This window comes from Filicampus tigris, chromosome 17 (assembly GCF_054856515.1).
Source record: "Filicampus tigris isolate MCC_2025a chromosome 17, RoL_Ftig_1.0, whole genome shotgun sequence".
Classification (NCBI taxonomy): Eukaryota; Metazoa; Chordata; class Actinopteri; order Syngnathiformes; family Syngnathidae; genus Filicampus; species Filicampus tigris.
The window spans coordinates 1,034,772-1,061,620 of NC_141233.1; the positions used below are offsets into that span (position 1 = coordinate 1,034,772).

A 26,849-nucleotide genomic window follows, 5' to 3' on the forward strand; every position below is an offset into this window, starting at 1 on the left:
TGATCAGGAAAATGAAAAAAGTTGTCATTTTCTATTTTATCAATAAATTTGGGAGACATTAGGAAATAAGTGACTATGAATAACGCCCCTTGTTAATGAGCAGAATGGCCGCGCCCCCTACCGCTCTATCCTTGTTCGGCCAGAGTCACGCGAGGGACCGATTCCAAATTCTCCATTGGAAAGCATTGTACTTTCATTGCTTACAACGTCCAAAAACGACGATCATTGGCACCAAAATTTATGTGGACATCCCTACTAATGCCCACTTCAACATATCAAAAGGATTAACCTCTCCGTGGCTGATTTATATGGGGAAATGTGGAAGTCAGCAGAGCTACATAGGCTGGAACTAGCGCACACTGCTTCTTTGCTGATCACGGTTAGGACGGGCGAGGCATTAAACACCAGTCAGGATATTTACAGAGACTGAAGTGGAAATGAGACGTGCACATGAATTTGGATGAGGAGTGCCCCAGATTTTCGGTTTACAACGCGCCGTCCAATTTGGAAGGTAACAGCCGAAATGGCACGTTCCAATGCGGCCACGCTCTCGGCTGTGCAGTTAGCCTCGCTGGAACTTTTCGTTCGCTGTTCGATGAGGGCTTTTGTCATTCTCAAGCCGCTTCACTTGGGCAGAAGGGGGCTGCAAGCAAAAAGCAGCAACACGACTGCTTGCGAGGCGACATGAAGACACAGGCTCATCTTCACCTCCACACGCTGGGCGGACAGTAAGGAGCTAATGTTGTTGCGCTAACGCCTTTTGTTTTAACGGCCTGAAGCTAGTTGTTGCTAAACTTCCGCTGTCCCAATCCTACCTTTAACTGGGGAGGGAAGCGGGGGGCTCCAATCTGCCTGCTGCTGCTGCAAGCCGCATCTCTCTCCCTCCTGAGACACGAGTTTAGCGTCGCTAAATGTCCGAAATATAACCAGTCGGAGTTCGTGTGCGCATTCATGCTCTTGTCCGCTTCAGCTTGTGAAAGTGGAGGAGCAATCGCCACGGTATTTTTTATTTTGTGGAGGTGATCATGATGAGATCACGTTTTAATCAATTTAGTCAATAAATCCAAACTATTGGGCAGAACACTTTTATACTTTCACAGTTTGAAGTGGACAAGGGTAGTAATGTGCATTTGCATTTTGGTGACAATCGGTCACCGTTTTAGACAACAGAAATGACAAAGCGAGCAATATTACCACGCATCCTCGCGTGACGCAGACCGCTGAGGCCGAAAACATAACATAAGCCACGCCCCTTTTTGGGCAAACGATTTTGCAAACGAAAATGCAAACAATTTTGGGCTAATCGGAATGTTAGTCCTGGTTGCAATTGATTCTTGAGATTCGATGGCCACCCCTATACCGCCCAGCCCCCAAATCCCTTTCTTCATCCGATCTCCACGATTCACGTAGGTCACCTATTTCGGTTTCAAAACGGTGAATTTCGCTGAAAGGTGAGTGATTTTCATGCCTGCATTTTCTACAGAAACAGTGACATTAAATGCTAAATCTGGAACCAATTATTACAAACCAGGGCTCGGTTAATTTGTGGTACAAATCTCTATCCTTTGATATGCTCTGTCTTGATATATATAGGTGGTTTGAATTTTTCCTAAGTACTGACATCATGTAACTTGTTCTGATCTCAGGGTTTGGACATGTATGATGCTGGTTTGATACTTAGAGGTAACATTTGTTATGGCAGTTTTGCAACATGAATTGCATGCATGTACTGTGTGTGCAGACGTTTACTTACAGTTTGCCCTTCTCATACAGGTAAAGGACCCCCTCTTTAAAATTGTGCATCTGACAGAGGACCAGGGCTTTATCAAACACAGTATTGTCACTCCTGAGGAGTGACAAGGCTTCACCCTGCAAGATCTTTTTTCTCTGCAAACAATAATGTTAACAAAAATCAAAACAAGATCATTATCAACTGCATTCCAACTCAAATATATTTTTAAAATCAATAAAACGCATTTCTCCACAACAAACCCTGACAACATATACAGTACATGTGTACTGTATATGTGTACATGTGTACATATACAGTACATGTGTACTGTATATGTGCATAAAAGGGATACCTAAAACAAAAATTGTTCATCTTTGGTTGTATTGATCTGACCTCAGTGTCCTGTTCATGTGCCCAGTCTTGCAGTCGCAGCTCAAGCAATGTGTCATAAACACCTTGAGAAGATTTTGGATCCACCTCAATCATGTGTTCTAGGTAGGCTTTGAGTTCCCGGGGGTTGTTTGCAAAAACTGGAATGAATTCCTCAGAGTTGGCCTGAAATTAAAATACACAAGTGGGCAAAATTGTTGGTATCCCTCAGTTAATGAAAGGGGGGAAAAAATAAGACAAGAAATAAAATAATAAAAGTAGTAACGTAAAATCCTGTGAACATGCACCCCAGTATAATACGGCGCCCCAAAATCGCCCTTTAAAAGATTTTTTTTTTCTCTGTATTTGGTTCCCCCCGATTTGCTGGCAATTCATTTGGAGATATAAAAAATGCTCATCGTTTATTAGAGCTAGACTGATATGCTTTTTTCAGGGCCGATACCGATTATTAGTAGTCAAGGAGGCCGATAACCGATATTTGGAGCCGATACTCATTTTCAGTAAAAAGGGAAATATTGGCATCAAAATCGAAATAAAAAATTACTCTTAACTTTGTTGCATTGTCTTTAAGGATGTTTAATGAACAATGTTTCACGTTTGCGTAATTTTCATTTTTTTTAAATTACAAGGACGTTTTGACAGTATACATCTCTGTTATAAAATTCTAACAAAAAGTTCAAGGAGCACCCAGGATTGTCAGCATGTCTTAAAAAGGATAAAGGAAAACTTACAGTACAGTACAGTAAATCAAAATTTCAAAATGGCAGAAATGCTAAACTTTCACATATCTTTGTTTTGATTTCCACAGTTTTAAATTAATTTATTATCGGCCAGCAGTTTAAAAAAAGGCAGATGCCGATATTCGTCAAAAAGCCAAATATCGGTGCCGATAATTGGCCCGGCCGATAATCGGTCTATCCCTAATGGCAGAAATGTTAAACTTTCACATATATTTGTTTTGATTTCCACAGTTTTAAATTAATTTATTATCGGCCAGCAGATTTTTAAAAAAGGCCGATGTCGGTATTTGCAAAAAGCTATATATCGATGCCGATAATGGGCCCGGACGATAATCGGTCCATCCCTATCGTTTATTCTCGAATAAAAGTGAAACAAGCTTGTTGCTTATTGCTAGTATTGTCTAAACTTAAGAATCTTTTCTTGATTTTCATGATATTGCATCAAAAATGAAAGAATGCTGTATGGACATGCTTGAAAAGAGAGATACAGCCGCAAAGTTGGAGCAAAAACAGAATACCAATGTAAAAATTTTTCACACTCTTGTTCAACAAAAATATGGAGTCTCTCAAAAACTAGAGGCAATTTGGAAAAAAACAATGTCATTTCTGGATTCAGCGACATCGAAATACCCTAAAAGCATTGAACTTTCTTGGCCAGTGTTACTCGAGTGAATAATATGAATGAATAAAGATTCAAAAGTTACCAATGACGTGCAAATGGTTCTGCTGTTTTCCCATACCTATGATTAAAGGGACGCTTGTTTGGGCTGGACATTGACATGATAGGCTTTAAAGGTAGAAAGACGCAACAGTGCTCCGGGCTCTAGTGGTAGAAATGTGGTTATGCATTCCCAGTCTTCAGGAGTGTCAAACTCATTTTTGTGGCGGGCCACATCATAGTTTATTGTGCCTCGGAGGGCCGTTACAACTGTGAACCGTCCATAGAAATGTATGATTACGTTATATTAACACATATACACTGTTGGAATGTTTTGTAGGTCTGGAGTCCATAAGCCCAATTAGCAACTTACAAAACAACTACTTACTCAATGCGTGTTCGTTTTATCTTTCAAGAAGGTATCCCATGTAAATAAAGAGTCACACAAGTCGATTGAATTTTCTTGTCAGTTTTCTTTACCATCTCTGAAGTTCAGGAATCATACAATATTCAGATCTGGGCACTTTTCCATCCTAACGAATGCTCTCACCCGAGACGGGCTAGGGCAGAAAAGGGGCGCGGCCTAACATTCAGCCCTCACATTTATACCGGCTTCAAAATCTAAACATAATGTCCGAAACCTTCGGTCACAAAATGCCGGGCTTTTAGTGATCCCGAGAGCCAAAAAGAAGTCTGCAGGTTCTAAAGCGTTTGCTATTCGGGCACCAGTGCTTTGGAATGCCCTACCCGCGGATATTAGAGGCTCTACCTCAGTAGAAATGTTTAAAACACGACTATTTGTGCACGTCTGCATTTAGTTGAACTGTTTGTTTTGGCCTCTTTACTGACGCTTCTGTTCTTTTCTCTGCCCCCTTTTCCCCAGGCTTGTGAATTAGGTGATGATGACCGAATTTGAGGTTGCTGTTTCGATCCCACAGCAACTGACCGCTGCAAGATTGTAGGCTGACCACATCCTCGCTGGCGCTGCTTTGGAGATTTCTACATTGATGACCATTGGGCCCCTGCTCACTTCATCGATGTCATCTTCCTGCAGCACTTCATTTGATTAACGTTCACATTATTTTAACAAACACTGTATAGTACCATAATGTGTGTTAAATGTTGCCCACTCGGCATCCATTGCAGCCTGATCATCCTGGAAGGGGTATTCCCCCATCTGTGGTCCCTTCCCAAGGTTTCTCACTTTTCCCCAGATGGAGTTTTTTTTAGTTTTTCCTTGCCCTCCTGGGGGTTAAGATCAGGGAATGTCTTGTATATCCTGTCGGCATGTGAAGCCCTTTGAGACTTTCCTGTGATTAAGGGCTAGAGAAATAAATTTGACTTGGTTTGAGTTTGACTTAATGTGGGCTGGTCTCCTCCCTGGCTGGCTCTGCCTATGGGGCTGATCTTCTCAAGCTGGTCCCGCTGACTGAGACTTTGAACTGATTATGCGATGTGTGATTCCCATTTTGGTTTTTGGTTAACCTGTTGGCTAAGATAAGAATGCCTTTATTGATCCCACAGTGGGGAAATTAATATAAAAAATTAATATAATATATAAAGCCATTCATATAGATTTAGATCCTTCAATACAACAAATTGATCGCTAACTGGTTTTGAAATCAAAAGCCAGTAAATAGTTTGGTCAAATATTTTTCTATTTATTTTGTGGAGGGATTGGTAACAAATGCTTGCAATATCTCATATGTAGTGTAAAAAGTGAAGATTATTTGCAAGAGTCATGAAGTCGACGCATATTTGCCTTCACGGCCACATAAAATGATGTCGCGGGCCAGATCTGGCCCCCGGGCCTTGTTTTTGATACTTTGATACCATTGGGACACTTGATCAGGCTCAACCTTGGCACTTCTTTATGAAAAAAATATGTCAGCTCTAAAAATCACCCCCCAAAAAGAATCTGTACAGTGGCACCTCTACTTACGAAATTAATTGGTTCTGGAATAAATTTCTTAAGTAGAAAATTTTGTAAGTAGACACGTTTTCCATGTAAATGCCCTAATTCGTTCCAAGCCCCCCAATATTCAGACATAAATGTTTTATAAAGCATAAAAATGCATCAAAACATGTAACAAATACATGTTACAATTAGATTATTGCACAATAAAGTGCAATGAGAGAGTTGTGCATAATGTAAAAAACAAAGAATAGAGTAAAGAATAAAAATGATGGTCGTTTACCTTTTAATTGCTGTCCTCATCGCTTTTTGCCCTCTTTGGTTCATGTTCTCTCTCAGAAGTGGTTTTAGCCTGTTGTTTTGTAAAGGACTGATTTAATAACGTGGCGACTGTAGATACATTACGGTCATATTCTTTGGCGAGATCAACCAAATGCATCCCTTTTACATACTTTTCTATTATCTCTTGCTTTGTTTGTATGGACAATAAAAACGATTTTCTCCTTTTTTTTTCTTTTCCTCGTTTCTAATTCACGACAAACTATTGGAACACCTCATGGCCTGAGGGGCGTATGACGAGGACGCTGCACAGACATATCTATCACATATACATCTATCTACACACAGACACATACAGTAGAGGTCCCTGTTTGCCAATGGGATGCCAGAAAGATGCTAGGCTAGCCAATGGCAGAACAGCTATGAGTATCTTGCGTTCAGGAAACTCTGGATCTGCGACTAGCAGCCCATACTGTATTTTTACCTTTCGTATCCTGAAATTTCTTTCGTAACAAGAGCCGATATTTCCCTGTTGAGGCGTTTCGTAACTTGAAAATTTCGTATGAAGTGACGTTCGTAAGTAGAGGTACCACTGTAGTGATTTATGGGCTTTTTTGTGATGACTAAAGCCGCAGATTAGCACAGCATAGCAGGGTGGCAAGCATTGTAATACGTGTTGTTTCCCGGCATGTTTGTCATGTTCTGTTGTCATCTAGTGTCTGAAACTGTGATTAATTGCCACCAAAATTCATATGCACATTTTGCCCATTTCAACCTGTGAAAATATAAACGTGAGCTGCACAATATTTGGGATTGATTGTCGTGGAGATCCTCTGTCCAGGCAGCCAAGAAGCTTCGTGTCCGCCTTTGGCCACGTTCGCAAACCACCGGTCAGGCAGCCAGGAGCAGCGGGGATTTTATACCTGCCTCTGTCATCAAATTTTCAATATTTTTCCCATTTTGTGCTCTGTGATCCTGTTGAATTGTGACTTTTAGTGCAGTCATCATTTTTACATACAGACCTATTATATGAGTGCCATTGTTGAGCCCATATCAAGTGTCCCTTGAAAGACGTTAATATCTGAGCTTATCGTCTTCGCCAGTCGGAGTCACCTTTATTCATCTCGGCAGCTTGCAGCCTCATATTAAGGCAGTGAGCACTCTCAAAAGCTCTGAGGTGTATCAGTGCCTACATAATAATAATATAGTTCAGGGGTGCGCCTATTACATCGATCGCGATCGACTGGTCGATCGTAAAGGCATTTGTGGGTAGATCGCCAGCCTATCATCCGTCCTCACTACTACGTATTGCTATGTTCATGCTACGTTCACACCAACTGCGTTGGGAGCATTTCTGACGGCGCGTTTGAATTGGAGTCAATGTAGTTTGCGCGGGCGGGCGCGGTTGCGTGCGGGGCGGCGCGAATGATGCGTTTGGAGCGGTGGGGTGCGGAGGGAAGCACCGGAAACCCGCCCATTCGCTCTATTTGGCTGTATAAAACAAGTCAACTTTTTTGCCATTTCGCCTCGCGGCAGCCAATCAGCAACGGGTATACTAAGTCATACAGCCACACAGCGTATTGTTCACTCGGCGGCCAGCAATATTGTTAGCATTAGCATAGTGTGCAAAAATGTAGACTTGTTTTATACGCGCCGAATGGAGCGAATGGGCGGATGGTTGTTGCTGCAAATCTGCTTGAGGCTGGCTATCAAAAGCTACTGTCCGGACTATGCGTAACTGCCTGATTCCATTCAGTGCAAGTCATCAGAGTAAGGAAATTACAAAACATTATTTTTTTGTTGTATTGTGCTATATAGGTTTATGCAGTTATGCAAGGTACACCGGCATATACGGTACATATAAAAAGTATTCTCAATATATTTATAAATAACGTGTTTTGCATTTTTAGTAGGTGGTAGATCATTTTGACTCGGTCATGTCATTAATAGTTCTCAGGCTGAAAAAGTGTGGGCACCCCTGATATAGTTGGTCACGCTTTGTTAAGCAGTTGGACACAGTCTTATTTTAAATTGTCGACATTATCCTGCATCCCTATTACCGTATTTTCCAGACTATAAGTTGCTCCGGAGTACAAGTCGCACCAGCCATAACATGCATAATAAAGAAAAAAACATATACAAATCGCGCTAGAGTATATATCGCATTTTTGGAGGAAATTTATTTGATAAAATCCAACACCAAGAACAGACATGTCATTTAAAATTTAACACGAACAATTTAAAATATAAATAGAATAGAGGCAACAACAGGCTGAACGGTATGCTTACATTACATTAAGCCCCCCAAAAGGAGGAAGCCAAGTTGTCTCCGTCGCGTAACGCTAATAAATGTGTCCATATAAATCAAAACAATAAAATTGTGCGCTTAGTACACATCATTTCCACCAAGCTACGATGGTAACATTTAGCTAACATTCACACATGTAGCATTACAAGAAAGTTACGGTAAGATAACTTTAAACTCACTAAAATGGTCGTAGAGTGTTATTTTGTACCCTTAATTACCCAATAATCTGAAGAACATGGACACTGCCCACCCACCTTGTTGAACGGGTTCCTTTCCAAGTGGCTGTCAATTTCAGCAGTGTCCCCACTTGGGTGATAGTTGGTGCATAAGCCCTTCAGAAGCAATGTTGTACCTTCAGGAATATGATGCATTAATGTCTTGCCATAACGCTTCATGTTGCTTTCAGCTTGTTCAAAAGGTAGGCGTCCGATGTAGCGCAACCCTTCCTCATAGTTCTGGATTTTGGGAGAAAACAATATGTACGTGAGAAAATTACACATGTACATAACCACACATACACGTATACTGTATATACAGGGGTGGACATACTGTAATCGGTGCGCACTGGAGACATTGCCGGATTATAGCCTAGTGCTGGACGATATGGAAAAAAATCTATCACGATATAGGCCATTTTTTATCGTGATATACGGACCGGTCCGTCACATAGACGGAATGACCAGCTCTGCGTATACGTATATAGGGACAGACATATATACGTTCGGGTTAATTGCACTCGTTTACACGGCTTTTAAAAACCTGAATACTGCCAATATTCTGGTTTTAAAAGGGTTATTAACTGCATGTAAACGTAGTCTATGTTCATCTATCTATGCCAGGGATGCATATTGAGAGGCAGAATAATAAAATTCTCTTTCATGAGATGAAAGAAGACACAATGAACCCAAGTATCTACCTGTTGCCTTTCAAACATCATGTTTAGTCTTGGTTTCCTGTAGGAATAGACCGATTAATTGGCGCCGATATTCGGTATTTTGATGAATATCGTTATCGGCCTTTTTTTTTTAAAATCTGACGGCCGATAATGAATCAACTTCAAACTGTGTTAACTTCAAGGGACTATTGGTTTGAAATTTCAGTTAAGTTTATTAGAGATTCTAACTGACCCTGGGAACACTCTTGCACCTTTTGGTATTGTTTGAAATCAAAACAAAGATAAGTACAATGTTAACATTTCTGTCATTTTGAAATTTTGGGGAAGTTTATTTACTGTGGAAAACTACAGTGAGCAATTGTTTAAGTTTTCATGTCACTTTTGAAGACATGCTGATGACCCTGGGAGCTCCCTGAACTTTGTTAGAATTTTACAACAAAGATGCATAGTGTCAAAAATGTATATTAATAAAAACCATCAACATAATGCAAATCTGAACAAATGTTCAACAAACATGCATAAAGGCATTTCAACAAAGTTAAGAATTGTAATTTGTTTTATTTTTTTATGCCAATATTTTCCTTTTTACTGAAAATGAATATCGGCTCCAAATATCGGTTATCGGCCTCCTTGACTACTAATTGGAGATTGACCGATATGCTTTTTTTCAGGCCCGATACCGATTATTAGTAGTCAAGGAGGCCGATAACCGATATTTGGAGCCGATATTCATTTTCAGTAAAAAGGGAAATAGTGGCATCAAAATCAAAAAAAAAAATTACTCTTAACTTTGTTGCAATGTCTTTAAGCATGTTTAATGAACAATGTTTCAGGTTTGCGTAATTTTCATTTTAAAAAAAAATCAATATTACAAGAAATTTTTGACAGTATACATCTCTGTTATAAAATTCTAACAAGTTCAAGGAGCACCCAGGATTGTCAGCATGTCTTAAAAATGATAAAGAAAACTTAAACAATAGCTCTATGTAGTTTTTTACAGTAAATGAGAATTTCAAAATGTTAAACTTTCACATTCTCTTTGTTTTGATTTCCACAGTTTTAAATGGACTTATCGTTATCGGGGAGCAGAGTTTTAAAAAAGGACGATGCCCATATTCGTCAAAAAGCCAAATATCGGTGCCGATAATCGGTCCATCCCTATTACTAATAATCAGTATCGGTATCGGCCCTGAAAAAAACATATCTGTCTATCTCTAGTTTCCTGCAGTTATTTCTAAAATGCACTGGCACGCAGGTCAAGTAAAATGAACAGGCGGAAAATGCGTGTCCCTGTCATCAGACGAGCAGCATCATCATGCACTGTTAGCTGGTGTACCAGTGATATCAGGTCAACAGACAAAAATCTTAACACATACAGCATATCTTCACAGTTGCCTGCATTTTACTCCATTTTTTCGTAATTTACCTTGAGATCTTCCAGTTGAATCTTTAAATACCACTCATGGTGCATGTGTTTTTCTGCCAAAAAAACAGCGTGACTGTGGTAGCCGGCCTGTCGAAGAACCTTAATGGCGATCTCAACATCAAAGTGAACCTCGCTTTCACTGCTCTGTACAGCACACGGGAATACAAATAGACGAAAACTGAAGTCATTTTTCTGTAATGGAACAATACAACAATAACATTGCAGATGGAGACTTTTATTTATTTCTCACATCACTCCTAGTCACCTTAATAAACTCTTCCAGCTTCAAACTGTCCTTCAGTTTTGTATAACAGTTGAGCAGCAGTGTGGTGTGGTCTGCATTGGCCAGTGACTGCCTGTGCAATGCTTGTAGATAAGACGTCAGGTTATGGATCCTCTGTGCATCCAGAAATTTCCGAATAACATAAGATGGCTCTAGTTTTCCAATCGTGCTGTGGGAAACATTTAAAAAATGTTGTTTAATGTCTAACTTTCAAGTGAAACAATGAAAATGTCACATTTTGCTAATCGAAAATCGACTTAAAATCGACTTTCCCAGATTAATAGAGTCGATTAATCGAAAATCGAGTTGCTTGAATTTATCTAGAAAATGATCTCTCGAAACTTTTTTTTATTCCGGACACATAGCACATTTTGAATGTGTAGATCAAATTATGCTTTTGAGGCAAAGATCATTGCGTATTGCGTTTGTGGATAGCTGCAGAACCACACTAGTGCACAGAGACAAGCAGGGTAGCAATTTTTAAAAAAATCAAATCGAATATAGGGAACTGAAAATCGAATCGAATCGGGCTTGGGTGAGTCATTACATCCCTAATAATCAATAGTTTTTATCGCTAAATTCACATTGTGCATACCGCAGACTATATTTTATTGTTTTTGAAACATTTTCAGCGGGTCAATTTCAAACATATATGGGTGGTGCTCAGAAAGTGTGGTCCAACAGGATGCTCAAATGCTAACCTAACCCACTTCAAGAGTCAGATTTTCTTCCCTTTATAATTAATTACCAGATGTCACTGCTTATAATATTGCAGACATACTGCAGAAATAAAATATAAAAATTGTCTGAGATTTGTGCTGTCGTTTGTGTGTGAATGTATTTTAAGTACACCCATGTAATTAAGAGCCACACACATTTTAAGATACACTTAAAATGCATCAGCTTCAAAAACAGTTGTTACCAATAAACTGCCGGAATGTCAACGCAACACAATACTGTAAGTCAGGGGTCCCCAACCACCGAGCCGCGGACTGGTACCTGGCCGTGGCAACCCGGACCCCATCCCGTCGCGTAACGCAAATATTAAATGCACAAGCTAGCATCTCTGTCGTGTAACGCAATTATTGAATGCACAAGCTAGCATCTCTGTGCTAGCATCTCCGTCGCATAACGCTAATATTAAATGCACAAGCTAGCATCTCCGTCGAAATGCAAAAGTGAGTTGCAATGAAGGTGAAGTGGAAATCAACCCAAACATATTTTTGTCAAGAATATGTTCCCAGCAGGCCCACTAGTTCAAACACGGCATTCTGATTAATATTGTGTTTGTTGAATATAAGTTAAGCCGTAAAATCCACCCATTTTTAGCAATCTCAGGGGGCGGCCATTTTGTCATTTCTGTTAACTGAGAATGACATCACAGCTACCTAGGGCTCAGGTAATCACCAATGAAAGCTCAGCTTCAGAAAACAGGTGAGCCGTGATTGGTCGGGGTTTGAATGACTCGTTACATCCCTAATATTAACAGTTATGACGTTAATGCATTCCATAGAACGGGGTACACAAATGTGGCATTTCCACCAATAGGATTTGTTTTTATTTCCTCTGGAAATGAGAAAAGCTTTTTCTTGGGTCAAGCTCGCTAAGTGTAAGCTAATTACCGAATGTACTGCTGAATGGCACCATCATGGTCTCCCTTCAGGTAGAGGTGGTCGCCATACTGTCTGAAGATCTCTGACAATCCGTCACTGTCTAGATGCTGGCTTTTAGCCAAATTTATGGCCATCACAAATAAGTTCTTCTTAAACAGCATCTATAAAAACAAGAAAAAGATGTTAAGACACTCAAAAATCAGTAGTATGACAAAGACTAAATGAGAACGTTGACACAATCCTTCAATGAAACTTCTCCTCCTCCATCACTGCTATTAACATGAAGACGCTTGACTAGCTTTAAAGTATGTACCCTGAGGTATTTAGACTTACTTCCAGCTTGGTCTGTGTGTCCTTCTCCTGAAGAATGTGCATTTTACCATCTCTGGTGAGGACGTAGAAGGAGCCCCACTCAGCCACCACATCAATGACATCATCAAATAAGGCACTATAGGCAATGAACTTGTTGTCCAAGTCGTAGATGGTCAGAAGCTGTTTATCTGACGGAGAGCTACCAAACCTTGTCCTGTGTAGGCATTAACGTTTTTTAAACATTTTTACCTTCATGGAAGTAAAAAAAGATGGTATTTAATAAAACTGGAAAAACATTGAACAGATGCCAGTTGTACTGTCCAAAATGGAAGGAAACCTTAAACTAATAAGAAACATTTAAAATACACCTTGTAGGTCAGGAAGAATCAAAATTGTGAAAAAAATGTGATATGAGAATAAGGTCACATAATAATGCATTTTAGAAAAACTTTAAAGAAGAAGTCAACCCAAACATATTTTTCAAGAATTTGTTCTATGCAAGCCCACTAGTTGAAACAGGGCATTCTGATAAATAATGCCTTTGTGGAATAAGTGTTAATCCACTTGTTTTTAGCCATCGTTGGGGCGGCCATTTTGTCTTCTGTCGACTGAAAATGACATCACAACTGCTCACAACGACCAATCACGGCTCAGATTCAGAAAACAGGTCAGCCGTGATTGGTCGTTGTGAGCAGTTGTGATGTCATTTACAGTTGACAGATGACAAAATGGCCGCCCCCAGCGATGGCTAAAAACGAGTGCATTTTGCTGCTTAACTTATATTCCACAAACGCAATATTTATCAGAATTTCTTGTTTCAACTAGTGGGCCTGCTGGGAACATATTCTTGAAAAAAAACATTTTTTGGTTGACTTCCGCTTTAAGCCCGAAATTGTTAGTTTCAAAAAATTTGAAATGTTAATGAGAGTTGAACTCATTCACTGCCAGACATTTTCAGACCTATGAAAAAAAATAGCACAGCTTGGGTTCTGGTACCAGTCCTCTCGAGAGGGGTTGGACACTCTTCCACTCTGGAATTGTCCAGGGTGAGAGGCGCCGAGCAGGTGTGGGCATACTTATTGCCCCCCGGCTTGGCGCCTGTACATTGGGGTTTACCCCGGTGCTTATGCACCAAACATCAGTGCAGAATACCCATCCTTTTTGGAGTCCTTGGAGGGTGTGCTGGAGGGCGCTCCACCTGGGGACTCCATCGTTCTGCTGGGGGACTTCAAAGCTTACGTGGGCAATGACAGTGAGACCTGGAGAGGTGTGATTGGGAGGAACGGCCCCCCTGATCTGAACCCGAGCGGTGTTCGGTTACTGGACTTCAGTGCTCATCACGGATTGTCCATAACGAACACCATGTTCAAACATAAGGGTGTCCATATGTGCACTTGGCACCAGGATACCCTAGGCCGCAGTTTGATAATCGACTTTGTAGTCGTATCATCGGATTTGCGGCCGCATGTTTTGGACACTCGGGTGAAGAGAGGGGCGGAGCTGTCAAGTGATCACCATCTGGTGGTGAGTTGGCTCCGGTGGTGGGGGAAGATGCCGGTCCAACCTGGCAGACCCAAACGTATTGTGAAGGTTTTCTGGGAACGTCTGGCAGAATCCCCTGTCAGAAGGAGTTTCAACTCCCACCTCCGGCAGAACTTTTCCCACGTCCCGGGGGAGGCGGGGGACATCGAGTCCGAGTGGACCATGTTTCGTGCCTCCATTGTTGAGGCGGCCGATCTGAGCTGTGGCCGCAAGGTGGTCGGTGCCTGTCGTGGCGGCAATCCCCGAACCCGCTGGTGGACACCAGCGGTAAGGGATGCTGTCCAGCTGAAGAAGGAGTCCTATCGGGCCTTTTTGGCCTGCGGGACTCCGGAGGCAGCTGACAGGTACCGGCTGGCCAAGCGGAATGCAGCTCTGGCGGTTGCTGAGGCAAAAACTCAGGTGTGGGAGGAGTTCGGGGAGGTCATGGAAAATGACTTCCGGACGGATTCGAGGAAATTCTGGTCCACTATCCGACGTCTCAGGAGAGGGAAGCAGTGCACCATTAACACTGTTTATAGTGGAGATGGGGTGCTGCTGATCTAAACTCGGGACGTTGTGGGTCGGTGGGGAGAATACTTCGAAGACCTCCTCAATTCCACCGACACGCCTTCCACTGAGAAAGCAGAGCCTGGAGACTCTGAGGTGGGCTCTCCTATCTCTGGGGTTGAAGTAACCGAGGTAGTCAAAAAGCTCCTCGGTGGCAAAGCCCCTGGGGTGGATGAGATACGCCCGGAGTTCATAAAGGCTCTGGATGTTGAGGGGCTGTCATGGTTGACACGTCTCTACAACATCGCGTGGACATCGGGGACAGTGCCTCTGGATTGGCAGACCGGGTTGGTGTGCTCCAATTACAGAGGGATCACACTCCTCAGCCTCCCCGGCAAGGTCTATTCAGGGGTGCTGGAGAGGAGGGTCCGTCGGAAGGTCGAATCTCGGATTCAGGAGGAGCAATGTGGTTTTCGCCCCGGCCATGGAACAGTGGACCAGCTCTACACCCTCAGCAGGGTCCTCGAGGGTGCATGGGAGTTCGCCCGACCGGTCTACATGTGTTTTGTGGACTTGGAGAAGGCGTTCGACCGTGTCCCTCGGGGAGTTCTGTGGGGGGTGCTTCGAGAGTACGGAGTACCAAGCCCCCTGATAAGGGATGTCCATCCCCTGTAACACCGATGTCAGAGTTTGGTCCACATTGCCGGCAGTAAGTCGGATTCGTTACCAGTGAGGGTTGGACTTTTATGGAGAGAATTTCTAGGCGCAGCCGAGGTGTCGAGGGGGTCCGGTTTGGTGGCCTCAGTATTGCATCTCTGCTTTTTGCATGATGAATATGTTACCGGGCATGTCCCACCGGCAGGAGACCCCGAGGACGACCCAGAACACGCTGGAGAGACTATGTCTCCCGGCTTGCCTGAGAATGCCTTGGGATCCCTCCGGAAGAGCTGGAAGATGTTGCTGAGGAGAGGGAAGTCCGGGCTTCCCTGCTGAAGCTGCTGCCTCCGCGACCCGACTTCGGATAAGCGGGAGGTAATGGATGGATGGATGGATGAAAAAAAATAACGTTTGAAAAAAATATAAATAAATTCCTGGGATTGAACAGATGGACTATGAAAAGACAGACAAAGGTAAATTTGTCAATGGCAGTGAATGAGTTTAAGAGCTTATGAGGACAAAGCAAATCATTTCAGGAAGCTCAGCATTAATCATGGCACTAATTCTTCTTCTTTTTACCATTTGTATTAGTACTTGATGGGTGACCGTGTATTAATGTTTAGTGTCCTTACTTTGTATTCCTAATAATTAAGAATAGATATCCACGATGCCAGCGGGCCAAAAGCTTGGTTCCATCAAAGGCAAAGCAGGGCCCACGTTCATCAGGCTGGTACAGATACACACATTCATCACCAGCCACAATAAACTGCGAATCCTGCGAAGGATCTGTGAGTGATGAGCAGCGGAGAGCACACCCATGGGTATCCAGCTCTACTTTTGGATACTCTTTGACAGTCAGGGTGTAGCACTAAAGGAGGGAGAGAAAGCCATTGATTTAGAGATTACTCCCACATTAGAATATTGCCATCAACAGCGTTTTTAATGGGACAGTGTGTAGAATTTAGTGCCATCTTATGGTGACCTAATAGAATGCAATAACCTAAGCTCCAAACTGGTGCCTTTTGAAGCACGTGCACTACGGTGCCGTAGAGAGAACACACTTTGCAAGCCTACCAACAATTTCTTCAGCATAGGTGCAAGCAAAATGTTATCCCAAACAACTTCTAGTATTCCCTCAAGTGACGAAGTAAGTGCATTGCATTTGTTACCCATGATGTAGTCAGTGATCCAGCAAATTTGTGATCGGATGATTTGTCTCCTTCGGGTATCCGTAGCAGAAATACGGTGGCGAAACATGGCAGCTTCCTGTAGGGTAGGCATGCCCTATGTCAGTGGTTCTCAACGATTTTCAGCCGAGTCCCCTTGAATTATCGCAATAAGTTTTGGTTGACAAAGCAAAAAGACTTAAAACAGCATGCTGTGCCATCATTGTCTGATTTATTAAACTTTTGAACTCCATTTGGAGTCATATCTCTAAAACTATTTAGAAATGAAAAGATACAAACAGAGAACTAACTTAATTAAGATTTGTGCACAAGAATAATTAGTGTCCTCTTTTGTGATAACTTAATTAAGATTTGTGCACAAGAATAATTAGTGTCCTCTTTTGTGATCACAGTAAGAATCTGTTCTCCAAAAGAAACTTTAAAGGGTAAGTCAACCCAAACCAATTTTTTTTTTCAAGAATATGTTCTATGGAAGCCCACTAGATGAAACAAAGCATTCTGATAAATATTGCATTTGTGGAATAAGAGTTAATCCATCCATTTTCAGCCATCTCTGGGCTAAGCTTTAGAAAACAGGCGATCTGTGATTGGTCGTTACCTGAGCCCTGGTTAGTTGTAAGGTCATTTTCAGTCGACAGAAATGACAAAATGGCTAAAAACGGGTGGATTTTGCTGCTTAACACATATTCCACAAACGCAATATTAATCAGAATGCCGTGTTTCAACTAGTGAGCCTGCTGGGAACATATTCTTGAAAAAAAATAATTTGGGTTGATTTTCACTTTAAAACATATTTTATAATCTCAAGTACCCCCTGAAGTGCCTTCAAGTACCTCCAGGGGTCCTAGTACCCCCGTTTGAGAACCACTGCCCTATGTAATATATACGATTACTAGACCCACAATTATATTTTTTTAAATGTACTTTGATGATGTGGTAGGATTTTTTTTAGGCATATTATTGAAATTGATAGTAGTAATAGTTTTTTTTTTACAATGAATGAACATTGAAAAAATCTAAACATTTGACACACTGTCCATTTAAAGTTGATAAATAATAGCACAACAAAAGCCTATATTGTTATATTCTGGTAATTCTCAGACTTACATGGACTTTCTCAAGAGTGGCAACATACAGATGTGTGACTTTAGCAACTTGACGGAAGGCAAGGCCCGTGACTGGGATAGTTCCCTCATGCAGAGTCAGGCTTTTACTGTGACGATCTCGAGTTATGTCACCTTTGGTAAGAACCGCACTGCCATCTGTGAAGCCTGTCAAGAGACACAACAGTGAGTGACATATACAGTCAAACACCAGAAAGCAGAAAACATTTTTGAGCCACGTACCAATGGCCATATAGTTGAGGTTCTCATGTACACTGAGGCAAGAAACTTCTGTTGGTTTGTTGCCTGGAATTGCAGGGAAAATTCTTGTGCAGAGGGGACTGCCACTGTCTCTTTTGTCTAAGTTCCAGACCTTTACCTGAGAAACAATTAAATTTAGTGGTTGTCCATCTCTGGCCCAAACATTCAGAGTAAAAGGCCTCATTTGACTTACAAGAGGGTTTATTCCATGTTCGTCCTGTCCCACTGTTACAAGAATACTGTGTTGTTTCAGTTGGTAGATATGTGTTACTCGTAATTTATAAGCCTGAAAGGTTGTCAGCTGCAAGAGCCGCATCAAAAGCCAGATGTTGCCATCCATATGTAATATGGATAAGGAAATAAGAAACAATTGCAGTGCATGCAATTAGCTTGTCAAAGGGAAAGTTAACCCAAACATTTTTTCAAGAATATGTTTTATGCAGGCCCACTAGTTGAAACAAGGCATTCTGAGTAATACTGGGTTTGTGGAATAAAAGTTAATCCACCCGTTTTTAGCCATCTCAGGCGGCGGCCATTTTGTCACTTCTGACTAGGGATAGACCGATTATAGGCACAGATATTTGGCTTTCTGACGAATATCGCCATCTGCCTTTTTTAAAGCTCCGCTGGCCGATAATAAATCAATTTAAAACTGTGGGAATTAAAAACAAAGATATGTGAAAGTTGACCATTTCTGTCATTTTGAAATTTTCATTTACTGTAGAAAACGACATGGAACTGTTGTTTAAGTTTTCATTCATCCTTTTTAAGACATGCTGATAACCCTGGGTGTTCAATGAACTTTTTGTTACAATTTTATAACAGATGTATATTGTCCAAAAATTATTGTAATAATAAAAAATTTTTAAAAAACAACATCATGCAAACCTGAAACATTGTTCAATAAACATGCTTAAAGACGTTGCAACAAAGTTAAGAATACATTTTTCTTTCGATTTTGATGCCAATATTTTCCTCTTTACTGAAAATGAATCTCAACTCCAAATATCGGTTATCGGCCCCCTTGACTACTAATAATCGGTATCGGGCCTGAAAAAAAGCATATCGGTCTATCTCTACTTCTGACGACTGAAAATGACATCACAGTTGCTCAGTTGCTGCTAACGACCAAATACAACTCACCTATTTTCTGAAACTGAGGCCTTGTCTACACGTAGCCGGGGTTTTTCAACAACCGTATATCCTCCCCCCGCCTGCGTTGGAATACACATAGAAAAAACGCATCCACACGAAACCGCGGAAGTGCATTTTCAAATGCATGCCAAGCCTCTAGGCGGCAGTAGTTAGCCAAATACTGTCCATTCAGAAGGAACTTCTGTCCTTTGACGTCACTTCTGCGAAACCAAAAACACAGTGCCAAACGCGTTCGGGAGGACCGACAAGAGGTCAGAATTACTTTTAGACCTTTCACAGAGAAACAGCGGTTGGTTGCGGACAAATAAGTAAGCAAAACGTGCCTCGAGAATGGCTATAACCAACGCAGCGTTGCGGGAATCCATGTTGACTCGCACGAAAACACAAGTCGTGCAAGTGACATCAGAGCATTGTTGTCGCATAGTGATGACGTAAATCTCCGGGTCTGACTGTCCACAGCCAAACACGGATCCGGAGATATCAGCAAATCTCCATTGTGGCTGGAGTTTTGCTTTTTCAATGAAAAAACTCCGGGGACGTGTGGATGATAGGGCTAACGGCAGGCTAATATCCGCCGTTTGCAAAAACCCCGCCTACGTGTAGACAAGGCCTGAGCTATGATTAGTCGTTATCTGAGCCCTGAGCAACTGTGATGTCATTTTCAGTCGACAGGAGTGACAAAATGGCCACCCCGTGAAATGACTAGATTTTGTTGCTTAACTCATATTCCACAAACGCAGAATATTAGCAGAAGGACGGAACATTGCCATGTGAGCTGAGGATGAAGAGCCGGGCCGGAGTGTTGAGCAAGGAGGAGATTAATGTCGACGTCAGACTGCACGAATGTGGCCCGCTTTCGAGCCGACATACGTGTCGTGTCGCAGGCAAACGTAGTGTCTCGTAGCCCATTTTTGAGTTGTCTTGACGCATGGTAGCCCGTGTACGCGACATAGTCGACAATTGCTGGACTGGCATCTGGGATGCTTCACGAACACGACGACGAAAGTTTGGCATATCCGAATTTTTGTTCGTCTTTCCGCATATGACATGTCCTACGTCGTCCTTCGATTGGTTCTTTGGCATTGACCAATAGGAAGATAGTGACAGCCAACTGGACGTGGCGCACAAACGGGTAAATCACAATGTGGTGTACAGTATTTAAAAAGTGACGTGAACAAAAGTGGAACTATTGGAAAGTATATGTAGCATTTCAACCTGTGCTACGTTTGCAAACTGCAAAGCTAGTATATGATTAGCAAATGTGACGTCATTAAACAAATTTGTTACCTCAAGTTCTAGGAGAATAGAAAGTCCATATTGCCCTCTACCCACCATACAGGAACGGGATCCATAGTCCCTCTTTTTCTTTTTCATTTTTTCTGAGCAGAGAACAAACGCAAATGCACATAATTCCTCCGTTTTGACATGACTTTGACAGCTGCTCGTCCCGCCTCCCCGACAGACCTGCGGCAATGGACTGAATTTTGATGTCAGCACACAATGATTGGGCGGGGTCTAGTCGGTGACAGACTTGTAGTGTGACATCTCGCCCGGTCTAAGACACACAACAATGTTATCAATCTGTTAGTCTGACAGCGCGATTGTCATAACGGAAACTAAAGTTGTGTAGTTTGAGAAGGCCATATAAGTCAAACCTCGGTTGTGTCTTTTGTCAAAAAGAATGTAGATTAAAGTTAAAATCGGCATGATTTTATTTTTCCCTCTTTACTACAGTATCGAACCGAACCATGAATTTTGTGTATTCTCATGCAATCCTAATAGATGATGGATACCAGGGGTTAAACAAAACGGTTCAAATCAGAAATTCTGTTTTGATGAATTGAATCGCATCATTTTAAAATCACTGCACCCTTGAATTGTATCACATCCCATGTTTTGAGAATAATATCGAATAGTCTTATAAGGGATGTACATAAATTGGTTTGACATTGCAGATGATTTACTGTTTCTTTCAAGTTACCCGCGTAGTTTGGGATTTGGAGAGCTTCTAAATCCAACTGAATCAAATCATTACATTTTGAATCGTATCATACCCCATTTATCGAGAATCGTATCGAATTTGTGTGGGGAGTGTTCCCCCGCAACCGCCCCTCTAATGGATACTTTATTCACTATGAGGGAAATTATATTGTCACAGCAGCAATATTCACCAAATAAGGAGCAATCGACATCTAATCCATCGGTCTCAAACGCCGGCCCTTGATCAGCTCAACAGCAAGCTCTGCAAGAGCCTGATAATGATCCTGATATTTGAATCAGGTGTGTTGGAGGAGGTAAACATCTAAAACATGCAGGAAAGCGGCACTCGAGGACCAGAGTTCGAAACCCCTAAATTTAAGCAGGAAGAAAATGAGAGACAGATTTAAGGTTGCCTGATCAGTTGGTGCCAAGTAATAATATAAGTATATATAATTGTGCCACAGCAGCAGCTATACAACTACAGTAGTCCAAAATAACCTCACAGTGATATATAAATCATGTTGACGACTTATAATACATCCAGTGAGTATGCATTTTGAATGCAAAACAACTGTACAAGTGCACTATATGTAGACTTTGAGTATCAAAGGTAGAAAAGCGCTATACAAGTAACAGCCCATTTACAACAAAATATGTGTATTATTAAGTAAATTTAGGTTAGAATACCAGTCAAAGAATCTGACGAAAGTTGTAATTTGCCCTTACATATCTGTACATAATCTTAAACATTACACATTATTTTCGAACGGCTGCTGTCACGTGAACGGAGATCAACGATCTACATGATTGAAGAGGTGTTTCCACCTGTGCAAATTACACGGAAAGTGTACAAATTGAAAGGTATGAGTTAGGGTGATGAGCTGCTTAACGATTTTCTGTGTAGAAATGGAAAGCCCAAACAAGTCAAGCAGTTCGTCAGATTTTGTCATCGGATAGCCGCTTGTCACCTTGCTTAGATAGCGATAACAATATGCATCGTGGAACATGCATGACAACTCTTAATTTTTGCTGCCGCTTTACGATTAAACTGCGTTTAGCGGCTAGACGCAGTTTAGCTAGACGCAGAGCGGGCTAATTACTGAAGGATATCTCCAAGAACAATGTGACCACGTCCAGAGTCGCAGGCCGATATTCCATTTGGAAGAATAAAGGTTTTCCCATCATCCAAAGGATCCTTAACTGTGTCTTTGTCAAAAAATACAAACTTTCTCCACTGTAAGAATGCGGCCATCGTGTTAGTGGTCGCGCTAACGCTCTCCAGAACAGTACATCACGTGACAGCTCGTTCACGTGAGTTAAACCGGTACTGTGGTCAATATGGAGTTTGTTGCACATTGTTTGATTTAGAATTGTTTTTTGTGAGTGTGAACCAAAAATGTTTGGATTAGAATTGTTTCAATGCGAGTATGAATATGAATCTAACAGTTGTGCGTGCAGTTCAGTGACTGCAACTCTAATTTTTACTACTATGGCCCGAATCCCAATACCCACACTTGCACCCTACGGTCCTCTTCAAAGTGTACACTTAGTCGAAATGGACGTACTGTTCGAGAGCGCAATTCTACAAGTGTACACAGATTTAAGAATTGGGACACTGCCTGTGACGTGATGGACTAGGCTGCTGCATCAGCGAGCATGGCGACACGGGTTGTTTTGGTAATTTGCTGTTTAAAATTATATTACAACTTATGTCAACTAGTAGTTAAGTAAAACTCGGGCTCCGTCTTCCAGTCGATGGGCGCTATGGCTACATTATTTGTATTTATTTGGGCTCTGTACAATATGCGGCGCATGCCCGGAAGGTCGCCAGAACGGCAGCTGCACTAGGACAAAAGACGTAGGTAACTTTAACACATCGATTGACAGACGTGCAGAAATTGCAATAATTCAATGTTTGCACTTAATAAAAAATATTGTTACAGGAATTCCACCGAATGTAGTCAATGTCACGCTATTTTAGTTGATGAATTGTGGGTAATATGCTTCGGCTGAGGGGCCGTGGATACGGGCGCAGCTGAAGTTTGGAACAAGGGCGCTAAAAGGGGCGGGGCGACGGAGCACTTCTGAGATTTGGGACACCCTACACACTCGCTGCCTCGACGGGAACACGCAAAATTGAGGGGCACAAGGGTGCAATTGTGGGTATTGGGATTGGGCCTAGTATGAAGTACGTATCTGACAAATGTTCTTTTTTTGTTTTGTCATGGTGGTTAGGCAAACAATTTCATTACCGCCACCAACTGATATGGAGTGTGACTCCCAAATTAGCTAATCCTAACTGGGAAGGGATAAAATAAAAACAAAAATAAACAACTGTATCCTACTAAGTTTACCTATGTCCCTTAAAGACTGCAAAAGCATCTTATATTCTTTCCGGCTTGTGCTCATGTGACAACTGACTTGTTACAGCTATTTTTCGTGTTGCCATTTTCTTTTGATGACGAACAGGTGTTTTTTTTTTTTTGCAAGCGGTTATGATTACACAGGGTCTTCAAAAAAGAAACAAACTCGTCGTGAAAATAGAAGAAATTTGATTTCACCTTTAAAATTTTACATTTGTGGTGAAAAAAATCCAAGCATAAGAATAGTGTTGACTAAATAGTCATTATTTGTATCTTTTAAACAACACCAAAGGAAACATCTTCTAGAGAAAATTCTCTCAATTGAAAAACGTTCGGTTGAAGCCAGTCATGTATATCAATCCATAATGGCTGTGACCACATACAATTAAAAAACAAATGTAGTCGTTTCCACTTCACTACAAATAACACAGTTACTTGTTTCAATGCCAAATTGTTGTTGAACAAAGTCATTGGATGGGTACACCTAGGGCTGCTCGATTAAACGATTTTGAACCGTAACCGAATTTTCTGGATAAACCGATGTTAAAAACGTTCAAATCGGCACGTTCGGTTTTGTTATTTTTGGTGTATAAGTGTAGCCCAGTTGTACTTTCTGTGCGTTCTGTTTGTATATTCTCTTCGGATTTGTACTTTCTGTTACTCTTCTCTTCGTATTAAGATATCTGTTTTCCGGTGGTTACTTCTGTGTTTGTCATGCGCTCACGTGAGTAGCGCGTTTAATCCAATTGCTTATTAATGCTTAAATGCGGAAGCGATTGTCCACTGGCCGAGGAGAAAGTGACACATGTGGGGGATTGTTTGCTGCAGGAGCCGACTATCTGAGCCGACAGCCGAGTGAGTGAGGAAGTGAAGTGGAGCGTATGCTCAATTGGCCAGGTCGATGGTGAGCTAGGAGCCCAGGATTGAAACATGGAAATTACCTGGAATAGAACTGAACCAAGTAAAATTCTGTTAATCCTAATGGATCGTTCTGTGTGTATTAAGTTAAATTGACTGGTATTTTGAGTTCAAAGAAAGAAAAATTAAGTTTAAATAAAAGACATTCAAAATACTTAATTATTTTTATTTTACAAAGAAATTGTAATCATAAAATCGGGTTTGAGAGAAAATAATTGTGATTTTCTTATTAGGCAAAATCGAACAGCCCTAGATAGACCCCATTCATAACTTTAAAATGCTTGTCTTTGGGAATGGTTTGTAATTTCAAATATTTAGTTCTTAACTGGTAAATGGCATTTTTAGGAAATAATTGTAAGATAATTTCTATTGGACATGAGTGATATGAAATCCATCCATTATCTATACCGTTTATCCTCACTAGGGTCGCGGGGAGTGCTGGAGCCTATCCCAGCTGTCTTCGGGCAGGAGGCAGGGGGCACCCTGAATTGGTTGCCAGCCAATCGCAGGGCACACAGAGACAAACAAACATTCGCACTCACAATCACACCTTGGGTCAATTTAGAGTGTTCAATTAACCTGCCATACATGTTTTTGGAATGTGGGAGGAAACCGGAGTACCTGGAGAAAACCCACGCAGGCACGGGGTGAACATGCAAACTCCACACAGGGAGGCCGGAGCCGGGATCGAACCCACTACCTCTGAACTGTGAGACGGACGTGCTAACCAGTCGATCTTAATGTTCAATAAAATAAAAAAACAACGAAACACAAATTCAAAAGTATTGGGGTTTTTTTTCATGAATCTCACCGGGTAGGCAGTCTGTCAATCTGGGTGGGCCTGGGTGTGCACAGTCCCACCAATGGCTCCGCCACACTATCAGCTAAATGCAGCACTGACAAAATCCCCCTTTCCAACCAAACCTTGTCAAACAACGATTTGTCCTTACTAGTGATGTATCTGTTGTTCCAAATTGGTGTATTATGCGGGGTGAAGTTATGATCTTTGATCACTAACTACGGCTACCACACTAAGACTAAGTACCCATATGCCTGCACAATAAGCAGCAAAGTTTTGTAAAAAAATAAAATAAAATAACTAAAAAAAAGAAATATAATACATATTACGTACTAGCGGGCATGGTGGTCGACTGGTTAGCATGTCTGCCTCACAGTTGAGAGGTCGTGGGTTCGATTCTGGCTCCGGTCTTCCTGTGTGAAGTTTGCATGTCCTCCCCGTGCCTGCAGTGGGTTTTCTCCTGGTACTTGAGTTTCATCCCACATTCCAAAAACATGCATGGTAGGTTAATTGATCACTCTAAATTGCCCCTAGGTATGATTGTGAGTGTGTATGTTTGTTTGTCTCTGTGTGCCCTGCAATTGGCTGGCTGGAGGACTCAGTGGGGGACAGGAGGATGATGGCCAAGCTGTCATCAATGCTGGACAACCCGGCCCACCCCCTCCAGAGCACCCGAACAGCACTCCACAGCTCCTTCAGTGATAGACTGTTACACCCTCGCTGTGCAAAGGAGAGATTCCGCCGCTCCTTCCTGCCTGCTGCTGTCAGACTCTTTAACAAGAACATTGTGTAGTCTCTACAAACTGGCGGACATTTGTGCAATTGTGCAGTCCTGCACCTGAGCTTATATCGTGCAATACTCAATATTCCCCACTACTGTTAGTCTAGTTTTATTTTTATCCAATGCTGTTCCTTACATTTCACTGCAACACTGTCACTTACTTAAGATTATTTTTCCTCTGTACTATGTACAGGCTAAAATGAGTGTTCCTCATACTTTTTATGTAGATGTATGGTGGTGTGTACATGTGTATATACACATAGTTACTGCATATATTTACATAGGGTGAGCCTGAATGTTTGCCGTTAATGTTATATATTAATGGCTACATTATGCCGCCGTCCCTGTGTGACCTATATCTTTGCTGCTGTAACACTGAAAATTTCCCCACTGTGGGATCAATAAAGGGCTTCTTATTCTTAACCAGTTCAGGGTGTACCCCGCCTGCTGCCCGAAGACAGCTGGGATAGGTTCCAGCACCCCCGCGACCCTCGTGAGGATTAAGCGGCAAGCCGTATAGATAATGGATGGACGGATGGATATTACGTACTAATAGATTTTTAAGAAGTGCCCTCCCGTCTAGTATATTTTTGAAAAGAAGTTCTAATGACTGAGTCCACTCAAGAAATTACCGGTAATTTAAATTTATAACGAAATTCGTAACTCACTCAAAGGTAGAGAATCAAATCACCTTTTAGGATGTTAAATTATATCTATCCTCAACCAGAGATTTAATGTGTTTAAGTTATTATTAGTAGTAGTAGTAGTAGTAGTATTAGTAGCAGTAACTCTGATATTGAGACTTTAGAACATTTATATTTTGAGTGTATATACACCAGAAGGTTATGGGAGCTGTTTCAGAAGTTGATATCTGAGAAGGATCATCATGAGTCACCCCATTTGGAGTACAGAGACATTAAATATAGGACAGTGAAAGCAAATAGGAAACAGGTAATGAACAACACTTTGATAGAAATTGAATGTTTTATAAGGACATTGAAGAGACAAAAAACAACAACCAGGCCGTTAAAATAATAAATAGCATGATAATTTTATTTTCCGAATA

At 41.5% G+C, this 26,849-nt stretch overlaps 1 protein-coding gene across 2 annotated transcripts in view; it reads right to left on the bottom strand.

Annotated features, from left to right (window-relative positions):
• vps11 (VPS11 core subunit of CORVET and HOPS complexes) overlaps nt 1–22,245 on the bottom strand; it is a 28,064-nt gene extending 5,819 nt beyond the window's left edge. Inside the window, exons 1-12 of one of the 2 annotated variants that reach the window (XM_086012777.1) lie at nt 22,029–22,245; nt 17,981–18,125; nt 17,770–17,905; nt 17,531–17,694; nt 15,869–16,104; nt 12,573–12,765; nt 12,249–12,400; nt 10,609–10,795; nt 10,344–10,487; nt 8,277–8,477; nt 2,126–2,287; nt 1,754–1,887 (exon numbers count right to left, since the gene is read on the bottom strand). In XM_086012777.1, the coding sequence (XP_085868903.1) occupies nt 1,754–1,887; nt 2,126–2,287; nt 8,277–8,477; nt 10,344–10,487; nt 10,609–10,795; nt 12,249–12,400; nt 12,573–12,765; nt 15,869–16,104; nt 17,531–17,694; nt 17,770–17,905; nt 17,981–18,125; nt 22,029–22,174 (2,000 nt within the window). In that variant the 5' untranslated portion in view covers nt 22,175–22,245. The remainder of the gene's footprint in view (nt 1–1,753; nt 1,888–2,125; nt 2,288–8,276; nt 8,478–10,343; nt 10,488–10,608; nt 10,796–12,248; nt 12,401–12,572; nt 12,766–15,868; nt 16,105–17,530; nt 17,695–17,769; nt 17,906–17,980; nt 18,126–22,028) is intronic. The other variant, XM_086012776.1, reaches the window with a different exon arrangement.
• Nucleotides 22,246–26,849: the final 4,604 nt, after the last annotated feature.